This window comes from Pollicipes pollicipes, unplaced genomic scaffold (assembly GCF_011947565.3).
Source record: "Pollicipes pollicipes isolate AB1234 unplaced genomic scaffold, Ppol_2.1 Scaffold_1600;HRSCAF=1878_pilon_pilon_pilon, whole genome shotgun sequence".
Taxonomy (NCBI): domain Eukaryota; kingdom Metazoa; phylum Arthropoda; class Thecostraca; order Pollicipedomorpha; family Pollicipedidae; genus Pollicipes; species Pollicipes pollicipes.
The window spans coordinates 14,246,221-14,260,675 of NW_023595962.1; the positions used below are offsets into that span (position 1 = coordinate 14,246,221).

At 60.2% G+C, this 14,455-nt stretch overlaps 2 protein-coding genes across 2 annotated transcripts in view; both read right to left on the reverse strand.

The window, feature by feature from the left end:
• The window catches only part of LOC119106456 (pro-neuregulin-2, membrane-bound isoform-like), a 71,021-nt gene that overhangs the window by 13,317 nt on the left and 43,249 nt on the right, over window positions 1–14,455 (reverse strand). The window lies entirely within an intron of this gene.
• LOC119093925 (radial spoke head 14 homolog) lies at window positions 6,231–10,962 on the reverse strand. The gene is made up of 4 exons (XM_037216945.1): window positions 10,618–10,962; window positions 9,455–9,645; window positions 7,833–7,979; window positions 6,231–6,733 (listed from the first exon to the last, which is right to left on the reverse strand). The coding sequence occupies exons 1-4, from the start codon at window positions 10,814–10,816 to the stop codon at window positions 6,245–6,247; spliced, it is 1,026 nt and encodes a 341-aa protein (XP_037072840.1). The 5' UTR covers window positions 10,817–10,962; the 3' UTR covers window positions 6,231–6,244.

A 14,455-nucleotide genomic window follows, 5' to 3' on the forward strand; every position in this document is an offset into this window, starting at 1 on the left:
TCACAACATCCCTCACAGGGTAATAAGCTGCGAGTGATGAGCGCCAGGCAGTAGTCAAAGGTCACCACTGCATGGAGACCAGTGCCAAGTTTAGGCCACTCTATCCTCCACATCGACCTACACCTCACTGGGTTATCAGTTTACGGGGTCGAGAGCTGTTCTGCGTTTAGAAGGGCCACTTTTGACGCTTATAACGGATAAAGAGTTGCTCAGCGTTTAGAATGGTCACCTTTAACGCTTAGGACGGACACGTCTATCCGTGTTATGGCATAAGCCGCCGGATACTTCGTCATGGTAGTAGCATAGGCGTGTTGTTCAGTTTACTATGACCAATATTCACACAAAGGACTTGCTTTTTGCGTTTATGAACTAAATGATGAAAAATAAATATGTTATGCATATATATATATATATATATATATATATATATATATATATATATATACAAGTGAACTACAAGTCACAAGCCCGGCCAGACCAACATCCAGCAAATCTTCAAGCGATGCTTAACTATCAACTGGTGCGCGAACACTTCATAGGAAAAACTGCTCGCCAAGCTAAAAGCTCAAAATTTCTAACTCATTAATCAAACCAATTCCGTGAGCCCCGAAGGCGTCTGGCTTATTAGCTTACGCTTTGGCGTCGCCTGCATGACATGACATAACATGACAGTAGCTGCATGACTTTTTAATGGCATGACTGCCTGCATGACAGCAGTTGCATGACTTTAATAGCATGACTGTCTGCATGACAAAAGTTGCATGACTTTTGTAATAGCATGACCGCCTGCATGGCAATAGTTGCATGACTTTTGTAATAGCATGACTGCCTGCATGACAATAGTTGACTGCATCGAATCCTGTCATTTTATACAAGTTCCACACCTTTCGGGATGCCTTGCTGGTCTGCTATGGTCAGACACACTAAGCATACGCCAATGTGATTTATATACATTGAAAACTGCCCTCTTGAGTCTGTATGGTGCCAGTAGCGTGATAAGCATATGTAAGGCACATAAATGGTGTTGAAATGCGAGGATGATGCGTGGGGGTGTTGTCCAGTGCCGTAAAATACACGTGTAATCCCATAGGACTAAACGCGGATGAGTAGGACAAACGGGCCGCTTAGAGGCGTTTTCCGGCAATTTTTCCGCTTCGCACGCACGGTTAACTAAATATCTCAGCCGTTGCCACATGCTAACACCATTTCATGTTAACCGCACGTTACTGAACTGTGACGCGTGCGCTCGTGATGACAGGCGCACCGTGGCTACCGGGCACAGCGTGAGCTATGGCGTGCTTTTTTCCGACGCAGTTAAACCATCTTATGCCTAAAACCAGAAAGGTCGCCGCTCAGACAGTGCAGCAGCGTGCAATCGCCTTTAGGACAGGCGGCGATAAGACGTCTTGGCTGCGAGACAGAAGCCCGCACAGGCCAGCGCAGGCCAGCAGCCGTGTCTGGCTGTTAAACCGTGCATAGAAGGCCGGCAGCCGACGGGTCCTCCGACCGCAGCTGGCCGCCCCGCCCCCTCACGCACACACACTCACAGACCAGACCGCCTGAGGGCGGCTGGCCGACCTCGTCACACACACACGTACCGCGCCTGAGGGCGGCTGGCTGACCTCGTCACACACACGTACCGCGCCTGAGGGCGGCTGGCCGACCTCGTCACACACACGTACCGCGCCTGAGCGTGGCTGGCTGTCCTCATCACACACACGTACCGCGCCTGAGCGCGGCTGGCTGTCCTCGTCACACACACGTACCGCGCCTGAGCGTGGCTGGCTGTCCTCATCACACACACGTACCGCGCATGAGCGCGGCTGGCTGTCCTCGTCACACACACGTACCGCGCCTGAGCGTGGCTGGCTGTCCTCGTCGCACACACGTACCGCGCCGGGAGAAAGTGTGGCCGTCGGCGGCGGCCGGCGCGGCGCGCGAGAGGAATGCCTGGGACGGCACGAGACCCGCGCCGACCGGCTATCAGCGGCCGCCATCGCACGGCGCGCGACCTATCCAGGTCGCATCTCTATTGTCTCTGGCCGGCCCGAGCGTGGCCCGGCCGCCACACCTCGCTAGACGCGGGGTAATGGCGGGGCGACGCCTGGACCGACCCGAGCGCGGCCCCCGGCCTGGCGACGGCGCCGGACAGCGCTGGGCGGGCACCGGCGGCGCGGGCCAGCGCTGGGCCCGGGTACCAGCTGTCGAACAGCTGTGTTTGTCGTGCACGTGCTCACCGAAAAACGTTCTGGTGCCCATCAGGATGGAGGAGGCGAGCTACACTGGTGCATTTACACTGCATGGGATGCGCGGGAAGCAAACGGAGTGTCATGGGCAAAATGACAGCGAATTCATGTCTCACTGCAGCGCAACGTCACACCGCCAGTATTATAATGTTGTCGTTCTGCGATCCCTATCTGCCCACGTCACCACCTGCCAGCCTCCACGACGCCCCCATATAGCACGCTTCCTCGACGTCCCATTTCTGCCCAGCATATGCAGCATCGAGTCGTGCTGCATGGCCGGCTCGCCAGCCGGGTCCCAGGCATCTCCCGGGTGAGCGTATGCAGCGATGTAGCGGCCGAGACAAATTCGCACCACCCGGATTCTGCTGTATCAGATAGCGTGCCAGACCAGCGCCGAACAGCGGCGGCAGCCGCCCGGGCGCGATGTTCGCGGAACGCGCCAGAGTGCTCCCGCGAGCATTGCCCCGCCAATCGCTGGCACGCCGCCGCTCGGCCCCAGTGCAGCACTGTGCTTGCGATCGCCGTGAGATTACAAGCGCCATACTAGGTGGTGGCAATTGATGCTTGGGTACGTGTCCATTACACCGGGCGTTATCACTCGTGCCAAGGCTTAGAATTGGTGAGTTAACAACAACATCGTGGGTGTTTAAGCGAGCAGACGATTCAGCAAGCAGCTTCTGTAGTGTACCCGAGGTTATCAGGCAGAGAACATGAATCAGCACCCGCGAGGTGAGGGCCGCAATTGCTTTAATAAGTGTGTTCTGCTTTGGGTTTGTTTGGTGAATTCCGCATGGGTTCCATCAAAGAACATTCGTGTGCTTGGAGGTTACTTGCTCTTTGCCTGAGGCGTGTCTTCCACTGAGCCATTCAACCATGGAGGAATTTGCGGCTCACTGAAGGGCTCCTCGAGCGGCCACGAAGCTGCTCTGCAGCGCGCCGAGACGACCTGCGCCTTCTCAACGACACCGCCATCATTCCAGATCGCTCGCCAGCTGATGCGCGCTGGTCGCCATCTGCTGTCCAGAGCGCTGGTGAGCCTCCACGAGAGCGCGAGCACCGGCCATGCGGGAGTGGGCCGGCCGCTGCAGCCTGTGTCCAAGGTCGCCGAGGTCGCCACTGGGACAATCCCGGTCCGCCGCCTGGCAACGGCCACCTGCGCCCCTCGCTGGGCGTCCGGCAGGCTGGCCGCCTCCCAGGTCAGGTCAGGAGACGGCGCGGACTCCCAGGTCAGGAGACACTCTCAGTTCAGGAGACGGTGCGGACTCCCAGGTCGGGAGACGGCACAGACTCCCAGGTCAGGAGGCACTCCCATGTCAGGAGACGGTGCGGACTCCCAGGTCAGGAGGCACTCCCAGGTCGGGCGACGGCGCAGACTCCCAGGTCAGGCGACGGCGCAGATTCTCAAGTCGGGAGAAGATGCAGACTCCCAGGTCAGGCGACGAGACGGAAGATGACCGGGGTTTCGGAAGTTTCGAGCCAAGCGCCTTGGTCTTTATCTTTGACACCAGCCAGCACACACGAGGCGCTTGCTGGTGTCCACGGTCTTCATCACGACTTGGGGACTGTGCCGACGAATGCCTCCGCGCTCATCGAGCGAGGCTGAACGGCCACAATACCAACTGTCTAAACGGAGCCATCGGGCCAGCTCAGTTCGACCCCAACAGCTGTCTTGCCGGCATGGGGCGCGTACCATGCGCCTCTCACCGCCTTTTCAGATCTCTCCCTGCCTCTCCCCGTCTCTCACCACCTCTGCCCGCTTCTCCCTGCCTCTCTCCGCCGGCCGAACACGAAGGACGGCGTGGGGAGCGGCTGCCAGCTGAGAGGCTCAGGTGGTGAAGACGCCAGGACCGGCGCTGGAACGGGTCACGACCGCCAGCTCACCCTGCGCACGGACCAGGGCGCACCGCCACCCACACAGAAGAGGCGGCCAACTGTGGCGCACACTGAACGGCGTGATCGCCCCCTCCCCGGCCCCATCGGCTGTCTGCTGCAAGAGGTCCACGGAGAGGCGTGAAGGCAAAGCGACGACCAGACTCCGCGAGAGTTTTTCTCTGCTCGTCCATCCATCCTGCGTCGTGGCGGGCCGCCCGCTTTCGAATTTCGTGGCCCTGACTTTCGGCACGCCACGAGAAGAGGCTCCAGGTACCGTGACCAGGGAGAAGATACGCCGGTAGAAAACGGACGTCCAGAAAAAGGAAAACTCTTCAGACCTGCAGGGACAAGGCGAGACAAGGCCGGGCATCGGCTCTTGCCGCAATCGTCGCTTGGGCCACTCGTGCTGGCCTGAGTGGCCTGAGTGTTGCTTTCATGCTGCCCCGACTGCCCTGAGTGCTGCTCTTATGCTGCCCTGAGTACCCTCAAAGCTACCGTTATCCTACCCTGAGTGCCCTGCGTGCTGTCATTATGCTGCCCCGAATGCACTGAGTGCTCTACTTATGCTGTCCTGAGTGCCCGAAATGCTGCCCTTATGCTCCTCTGAGTACCCTCAGTGCTGCCTTTATACTGCCCTCAGTACCTTGAGTGCTACCCTTATGCTGCCTGAGTGCCGAGGTCAGGCTGGGGCCGAGTCTACCACCACCTTCCGGACTGTCAGGCCCAGATCCCACTGCCGATAGACCTTGTTCCAATTCACATTATCCCCGTTTTTCCCAAAACTGAGCCCGTCCTGACATCGCAGCTGGTCCGAGCGCCTCCCTTCCGATTCACCCGCCTGTGGCGAGGTAGGCACGAGTCACATGACGCTCGCTATTTGCCCTTGACCTGCATGGCGCGCGGCCTACGGCAACGGTCGCGCTAAAGGTCAGGTGACGTCAGAGCGCAGCACCAGCCGTGCCGAGCATTGCGACACGTTAAGCTTTCGCCGCAAAATGTGACAGTTGACACGGAGATTTGCGGTCGGACGGTGAGGTCGAGTTCACGTAACATGGCCTGCTTAGCGAGATCGCTGATCGCGGGAACCCAGCTCGCCAAACGTCCGGATCTAACTTATACAAACTTTAAGTCTATAGAAATGACACTTAGCGTACGCATTCAGGTGTCTGTTTATCTCGAGCTAGCCTCGACGCGGGAGCCCTAAATTCGACTCCCGTCCTCCCCACGGCCGCATGCGAAGGCATTGCTACACCGCCCAACCAGTACCTCCTGTGGGGTGGTACGGCCGCAGGTGGTGCAGGGGTGGTGCAGCCGCGCACCCCCCAGGAGAGGGGCCAACCCCGCTCCAGAACAGCGTCAGTCCCAGCCGGAGCAGCGCCGGCCCCCTCCCCCTCCCCCCTCCAGAGCAGCGCCAGTTCTCCGCCTTGGCTGCCCGGCCGGCCGTGTTCGGCAGTGGCCAGGCCGGTCATGTTCGGCGATGGCCGGGCCGTGTTCTGCGGTGGCCAGGCCGGGCCGTAGTCGGCGCTGGCCGGGCCCAGCCGTGTTCGACGGTGGCCAGGCCGGGCCCCAGTCGGCGCTGGCCGGGCCGACTGCCCTCCAGCAGAGCTCACAACGGCGGCTGTCAGGGTGTCGGCTGACGCCTGTCCGTCAGGAATGCCTTTACCTTGAGCGCCCGTGTGCCAGGGGAGCCCGAACTCACCTGTGAAACAAGAACAGCGGCTGTCAGATCGGCGCAGCTGGGCACGATTCAAACACATCGGGTAATGGCCAGCGGAGGTGTTTGTGACGGGACAGGCAGCTGAGCACACATACAGGTGGCATAGCAAACAGGCGGCGGGATACCATAGCTCTGTTTATTATCTGTATTACAAACTGCATTGACGCGGACCCTGGCTGACCGGAGACGAGGCCCACGGCAGGCCAATTTGACTGCGATCCGGAACACGTCCGGCGGTGGCGGACCCCGCCGGCGGTGAGTCACGCGCTCGGGTCGGACAAGACTCGGCGAGTCGGGAGCCGCGGCTTGGGTCGCCGCCCGAGCAGGGCCGGGCTGAGCCCGCGCCGAGCGCCGGCCCCGCGGCCCGGGCCGGCCGGCCGACCGGGTCCCACGGGTCCCAGAGGACCTCTCACGGGTCCCAGAGGACCTCCTCCAGGGCGCGGGCCGCGCACCGGCTGACGCCTTCGTTCGGACTTTGGCTCGCATCATCCAGCACGTCACGCTCGGCCCGCAGCCGGCGTCTGGCCTCTGGGTGGGAGGCCAGCGTGGCCAGCGCCTGCAGCGCCAGCATGCGCGCCTCGGGCACGTCCCCCTCCCGCGTCAGCGCCAGCAGGTGATCCAGCATGGGCAGCTGCATGGCCAGCATCTTGGCCGGCGTGGTGACGAGCACGGCGCCGGCGGCGGCGGCCGCCTGCGTGCGCACCGCCGAGTCCCAGTCTTTCAGCAGTCGGACCAGCAACGGCAGAGAGCCCAGCGCGGTGGCCTCATTCTTGCCCTGCGTCGGCAGGCAGAGGTAGTGGAGGCAGGCGGCGGCTGCGGCGCGGATCGAGGACACCTCGGACAGCAAGAGCTGGTTCATGGTGCGCACGCCGCCCAGAACCAGACCGCGGCGGGGGTCCTGGCGGCGGAGACGGGTCGGGTGAGGACGGGTCGGGTGAGGACGGGTCAGGTGAGGACGAGGCGGGTGAGGACGTCATCTGCCATCGGGGACGGGACGAGCTCGCGCCCGTGAACTGATAACAGTCCGCGGCCGAACACGCGGCATCAGCATTTCGTCAGCCCGTTGCGCAGGCTTAACGGGCCCGGTGACGCGGCCCGGCTGGAAGCAAGGTCAGGGGAACAATGTATTTCGCTGAACCGAAAGCGTGACACGGAGCCAATTCCTGCAGACGGTTAACACAATCGCACCTACAAATCCGGACGGCCACTAAAAGCAGAACCGCGAGGAATGATCGGCTGCCGGCGGCCTTCCGGATAAGTGCTTGGGGACAGCGCCTAATCCCGACAGGTCCATGCTGGGTCAGAGCGATATCGGGTCGTGGCGTGGCGCTGGCGCCTGTTGGGCGCCAGAGGGGTCGCCCGGTGGCGGCGGAGGCGCCCAGTCGGCGCCACCGCCGCCACCGAACGCCAATCTGATCACGACTCGAGTGTAATAGATGACCGGGGAGGGTGGGTGGGGAGGGAGGGACACGACCGAACAGCTCGCGAGGAGCCAGTGGAAGCGTCACACAGATAAAAGAAGGCGCTGAAGCGGGGTCCGGGCAACTGGCTGCTTAGGGAAAGTGGCCAAATCAGGACGGAACGGCTCATGAACTTATCGACAAAAACAGTCTACAAAGCAAGGAAGGGCAAGCAGCATTGGGTCGTAGAGAGAGCTGACTGGCGATCCTGCAGCTGGTGCAGCTCCGCGACGGTAGGATAATCCCAAACAGGCCGGAAGGTGCGTCAGAAGAAGCATATGCGATGCCACCAAGACAGGGGAGAAATTACAGGCAGGTCATGACACTGAGATAATGACACAGGAACAGAATGAAACAAGATGACCATAATGCGATACCATTCAAGAAAGGGAAGAAAAAAGCATGGAATATGAGGTTGAGCTGGTGGCACGAGAAGAGAATAAAGCAAATTGGCCAGGGGTTAAGGAGGACAGCAATACTCCGAATACAGTTCAGGATGAAGGCCCTGAAGCCCCAGACGGTGCCAGCCAAGCACACCTCTCTAAGCAGCGGCTGCAGCGAGGTCAGGCAGAGCAGCATGATCTCCCCCAGCTCTGTCAGCAGGTGAGACAACAGCTGCGGGATCAGGTCGCAGGCCAGGCCGGCCTCCACGCCCTCCGGCGTCTTCAGCAGCGCCGTTACCACCTGGGCGCGGGTCAGCACAGGTCAAGGAGTCAAGGTCAGCGCAGGTCAAGGGGCGGCGTCGGCGTGGAGGGACTCGCCGACAATGAGGCTCTTTGTGTCTGAGGCCATTTTGCTTTCGAGTTCTGGGGCAGTTCGGTTTGGATGATGCTAAGCATTCTGGGAGGTATGCATAAGTATCCATTGTTAGGTAAAGGTTTCCTCGCAAAATGGTTTATTGCCTCCTTGCCTGAAGCAGCAGGACACGGGAAAATTAAACCTGAAAACTGAAGTCAAGTCTGGAAGACCTGTACTGAAAACAATCTAAACTAACCTAGCAGGCAGTATGTCTTAGTCCATCCACCTATGCTAAGTTGTCTTGAGGCTTTTCTCTTTCAATTTTGAAGCCAGTTAAATGGGGACAAAATTTGTTCCAACAGATGCAGACAACGAAACATTCATAACGTCGTTAACTCAATGCGAGTCAAACGTGAGCGCTTGGGTCTTGTTGGCTCGTCGCGCCGAAGTATTTGCTCGAAACTACACAAACTTGGACGCACGGTGTTAGAAAAGCTCGTAACAACCGGATCTAATTTGTGGCTGGCGGTGCCTTCAAAATATATTCCCCAGCTTACGCTGATCATCCTATCAACCCTAAAAATTCGCCCACTCCAATACACATGTCAAAACCTGTGACAACCGGCGCATGCGCACACCCGTCGGTGTCGGTGCGTCGCGGCGGCCGCTGAGCGGACCCCGGCCGGGGGGAAGGGGAGGGGGAGGGTGGGGAGAGGGGGAGGGGACCCCGGCCCACCGGCTCGGCCCCCACATCAGCCGTCCGGCCCGTCCACACCCTTCCGCGCCGCCGACGCCGCAGCGTAAACAGCGAGCACGCGTCATCAACGCAGTCACCGACACCTCCCAGTCACGGGCGCACGCAGCGAGGGAGCGTGGAGGCCGCCGAAGGTGGGAGAGGGGGAGAGGACCGTGATACAATGTTTTTGTTGGTGTTGTTGAGATACGCGATCTCCGGTGTCACCGAAGCTGCTCTATCACCCCTCCCAATGCTATGCGCTGGGTGCGCCCCTGCTCTCGGTGATGCCCGACGAGCAGCATGTTCAAGGAAGAGCCGCGTGCGGACAGTGACGCAGGCAGGCTTTATATGCGTCTCGTGTTAAGAATTGCCACCTCGAACATGGGAAGTGCATTACGTGGAACGGAAGACGATGTGATCGTGCACAGCACTAAGATCAGGAAATCTTGCGTCACGTGCAGCGCCCATTGGTGAGATGAGTGGGCGTACATGTCATACGACGGCTTCAGCATCGGGGACGGCTCATCCTGTCCCCGAGCTGCAGTCACAACCGCAACCAGCGTACCCGGCCGCGCGCTGCCCCGAACGCAAACCGCCAGCCAAGTCTGCGTCCCCGGGGAGAGGGGAAAGGAAGGGTCATGAAGCTGAGGTGAAAGTGACCTGAAGGTGAGTGAGAGTTCATGACCTGGTGGGCGTTGCGGCGGACCAGGGGCACAGAGTCGCCGAAGCGCCAGCTGAGGTGGGTCAGCGCATCCCGCCGCAGGAGGTCCTCACGACCGACGGCATGTCCAGCGATCACGCCCAGACACTGCGCCGACTTGTGGCGGACAATCGAGTCATCGTCCTCCAGCAGACGACAGAGCACTGTCACCAGACCTGCCGGCGCCGGTGAGGTCACAGCAGGTCAACAAGGGTCAGGACGGTAGTTGATAGGTTATAGCAAGAATCAGTAGGGTTTACGGCATGTCAGCAGGGGTCAGGACGATGGTCGACAGGCTATGGCAAGGATCAGTAAAGGTCATGACAGGTCAGCAGGGGTCACGAGGAGTCAGGACGGTTCAGCAGGATTCAGGAAGGAACAGGAGAGGTCGCGGCAAATTAGCAAGGTCAGCGGTTGCATGAGCAGGCTTCAATAGTGATCAAGAGAGGTTTGCGCTGACCAGTGCAGGTTCAAAAGGCCAGAATGGGTCACAGGCTGGGGCTAGGATGACTCCAGAAAAATTATCGCCCAGAAGCCTACTGCGAGGGCTACGTGAAAACCATTCCATTGTCAGCTAAGCAAAACAAAACCGGACGGACCTAAATTGCAGACAATGTAGAGGACACCTAGAACACCGGCACTCGTCCAAACTGCAGACCGGCGCGTGTGGCACGGGTCGGCGCTCTGAAGTCCTCCGCGGAGAGCGCCGGCAGCCCGTCCCGTCGCCGTCACCAGATACAAGGCGAAGCGCCACCTGTCGGCGCGGCCCGCCCGAGGCCCCGGCTCCAGCCCGCCCCGACAGGTACAGGCCCTGCCACCGCGGTGCCGTTCGCCAGCGACGCGCACGACTGACCGGCCGGCGCCAGACAAATGGAGGACGCCGGCCTCATGACACCGGGCGCGCCTGCTCGCGAGTCACGCTCCGCGGGCGCACCTGCTCCGGAGTCACGCGCTGCGGGACGCCTGTTTGAGGAGTCACCCTGCAGGACACCTGTTTAAGGAGTCATGCCCTGCGGGACGCCTGTTTGAGGAGTCACGTTCTGCGGGACACCTGTTCGGCGAGTCACTTGCAAGCGCGGTGTTCGGGCACAGCCGGTCGTCCCGGACGACGGCCACCTGTTCGCGCCGTCACTCAGAGAGGTGCGCACCTGTCTGCAGACAGCAGGTGATGTGTTCGGGGTCGTGCAGGTAGTCGCAAAGCGTGAAGAGCGTGCGCTGCTTCTCATACACTTGTCTGGAGGTTAGCCACCTTGTGATGAGTCCCGGGGCCCAGCGGCCGTAGGGCACCGGCGCCTTCGTTGCATCGTAGGTGATCGGGTATTCGTCGGTAATTCGGGCTGTGGCCATGGCGCCGGGCTTGGTTGGCTTCACTACGGCTTTGGCATCGCGGAGAAATGATTTTTAGACAGAATGTACGCGAATTAAATCGAACGATTGTAATGATTCTTTGCGAAGTATACGTTTGAAGCAGATGTGTTATGTTGTTTATGCAAAGTGCGCTTTTGTGTAGTTCGATGAAGTTTCAATCACGGTTTCCCTTTTGACAGTTCAAAACACGTGCGACTTCTTTTTGAGTAGCCGACACCAGGGAAAACAATGTGCATTGCCACCGTACTTTGCCAACATCCCTCCAGCAGTGACACCCCCTCCAGCTTATTGATCGAGGCAACCTGCGCTGGCAGTGGTTCGGAGTCGGTGACAGAGCGCACGGACTCCTTCCCAGTAGAGCACCCGTCAAGACCGTTCACGATGAGTCAGGACCATCAAAACAAAACTGCAACGTCGGACAATAGTTCGCGGAAAATTTATGAGGAAATAGGCGCGGCAATTAGCGAATGGCTGCAGGCTGATTCACTGAGGAGCAGAGCCGAAGTTGAAAGCAACGCTCATGAAAGAGCTTCCGCTGCAATAACAATGATTTAATGCATGATCGCCCGAGGCACTCGCGGCTGCGAGAGAAATTTTGCCCGAGATTGCCATGGCGACGCCGGCTGACTCACGCAGGCCATGGTGGAATGGATTTTTGACAACGCGGGTTACATAGGACGCCTCCCCGCAGTAACGGCTGGGTTTTCAGAAGGCTCACATCAGCCCCGAGTCTGAACGAGACTAGCTTTTCTAACGGCATAGCGATGTCTTGTAATTGTGTTGTTCTTCAACCGAGCCAAACATTCAGATAACCATGTCACTAGCAATCTCCAAGCAATGAAATCATACTGACTTAGCGGTCTTGTCTTCGTACATGACGATATGCACGAAAGCAACTGCCATTGCTGAGAGTTTCCCTGCCGTTAACTGGCCTCACCTAGAGCTGAAAGGCTGCAAATATGCTGTTCAATATGCTACGGTTTGAACCCAGGATATTATCTCTAGCGTAAAGAGCGAACCAATGTAAAACAAAGCGAACCGGCGCCGCCAGCATCCTCGTCAGTGCTGCCACCGCGGTTGTCGTCATGCAAAGATGGCGATAGAAACAGGGGGTCTAGCGGATACTAGGCCCACACTTCCGCTGCGCGGAGGCCATTAACCGCAATCATATTTAGGGAAAGCATCCAATTTAAGTAGGATTTGTATCTCCATTTTTTCCTCAATCTCCTGCGCTCCGACAGCAGCCGCGCGAGAGCGCAGAGAGCCGCGAGCGTCCGTTTGTTTACCGGTCACATTTGGCAACCGGATGAGGCATCAGGTGATGTCTCCCGGTTTCGCTCAGTACCATCCGCCGAAGCCACGCGCCCCCCGAGCACCCTCATCGGTCCCCCTCCGAAGGCTGGGTCGCCGGCGCGTGCACACTTTCCGCCCTTCCTAGACGCGCCCCGGTCTTGCGCGTAGTGTGGCTGTCGCCGCTCCAGCTCTGCCGGCTTTAAACCCGTGCGCAGAACCAGACGCCAGACACCCCCCGCGTGCACCCGCCCACGTGCAAACGCCGCGCACCTGGTGGGCGCCCAGCTTGCCGGGCGCCCGGGCCAGGGGAGGGGGCGGGGCAGTTACGACATCGCCGCCGGTCCGCGGGGTCAGAGGTCAACCGCCGGCGGGCTGCGGACGGCGCCGCGCGGCACAGGCGCGGGTTCAGCCCGGAGATTCGACGCGGTCGACAGGGAGGGACACTGCCGGCGGTGGCAGCAGCGCTGCTCCGGCTCTGGCGCAGTACGGGCTCGCACTTACGCCTGTGACGTCACCCATCAACTGCAACTGCAGGCCACTGACGGGCCGCCGCTGCAGACGGGCCGACTCAGATGACGTCACTGGGAGCAGGCTCCACTGGCCAGGAAGACGGCAGAGGCCCTGGAGACAGCAGAGACTCGGGAGGCAACAGAGGCCCTGGGGACGACGGAAGCCCTGGAGACAGCAGAGGCCCTGGAGACAACGGAGGCCCTGGAGACAGCAGACGCTCTGGAATCGGCAGGGGCCCTGGAGACAACAGGGACCCTGGAGACAGCAGAGGTCCTGGAGACAGCAGAGGCCCTGGAGACGGCAGTGCGATTCCGACGCTGGGTTCAGTGACTGGTCCCCAGCACGCGTCCGCAGTCACTGCAGCGACCTGCGGTGACACGCCGCGTCGCACGGCCGGCCGGCCACGCGGCGGTCGCTCGCAGCCGGCGGCGGTGACGGCGGCGGCGGCGGGCCGTCCCCAGCCGCTGCCGTCCCCAGCCGCTGCCGCTGTCTGCAGGCTGCATGTTTAAAACAGCAGCCGGGCGGCGATAGGATCGGTCGGGGCTCCATCGGCGTCCGATCCCGGATCCGGCGGCCGGTCCACCGTTCGCCAGATCCCGATCGCCGCCGCCGCCGCCGCCGCCGCCGCCGCCGCCGCCGCCGCCGCCGCCGCCGCTCGGCCCGACGGTCCCCAGTTCAAGCCTGAGCGGCGGCGGGCTGGGGATGTTGTGCGGCGGCCGGCAGGGGTCACGCCCTGGGGCTGGTCGGTCGGAGAGGAGAGGTGGTGACATACCGCAGTCAAGGAACCTGTTCTCTGTACGTACAGTCTTCCCTGGCGGATGTCTGCAGTATGTGGGAGGCTTGTTTTCTGGGTGCAGCTCATGTATGTTTATGTACCATGTTTGCGAGCAAGAAATACCAGCATCATATATTCTGATTTGCCACGTTGAGGGTGTCTATTAACTCGAAGTTTGACGATGGTTCCACGAAGTGGCAAAGGACGAGCAAGAGACAATGTCATTCGGACATCACACTACCTTCGGTATGTCCGCAAAACCGCATTGGGGCCACAAAACATTCTGGGGTCGTCCAGGCAGCTCCGGGGACCCATGGTCAGCCACAATGTGCAGTTCAGTCATTACAAATGACATGCCTGACCTCTGACCTCGCCCGTTGACCCCTGCCGTAGCCTGTGACCCCGCGGCCGAGCGCCGCCGCCCGACGCCTCCGCGACGGCCATCACCATATCGGATCACCTGGCCGCAGCTCATTGGTCCCGCCAACAGGTGGGCTAATGAGCTCAGCCAATCGGCGCTCGAGGACGCCGGCGACAATGGCTGGCCCCGCCGCACCGCCGGCTACGTTTACGGCCGTGCTGCCGCAAACCCGGCTCATATTCCGGCCCGCGCAAAATGCGAGGTCGGCGCCGGCGCCGGCGCCGCCAGGCCGGCAGGTGGAGGCAGCTGCCGCCATCACCTTGAAGAGCACCGGCATCTGTTGCAATAGCAATCGTGATGGCTAAAATTTATCAAAAATAGTTCGTCTGGCACTAAAACTCTTCGAGGGCTTCCACGCATATGGTGGGAGAAGCGCACAAGGGCGGGACGAGACCGCCACAGGCCAGTCTTGAAGCCCTGCCCGGCTGCATGGCCGGGGATTCATTTCTTGGAAGAAGGAGAGATGGCCAGAGCTGGGCGTGACGTCACAAATGTCAAGTGCGTGCGGACGAAACGACTGGTCACTGCTTCCTTTGCAACCTCGCGTGAGCTGCAGCGTCAGCCGCCCGAGTTGTCAGAAGGTGCGGTCTCGCATACCGGCTGCCCTGGTGCCGGCGCC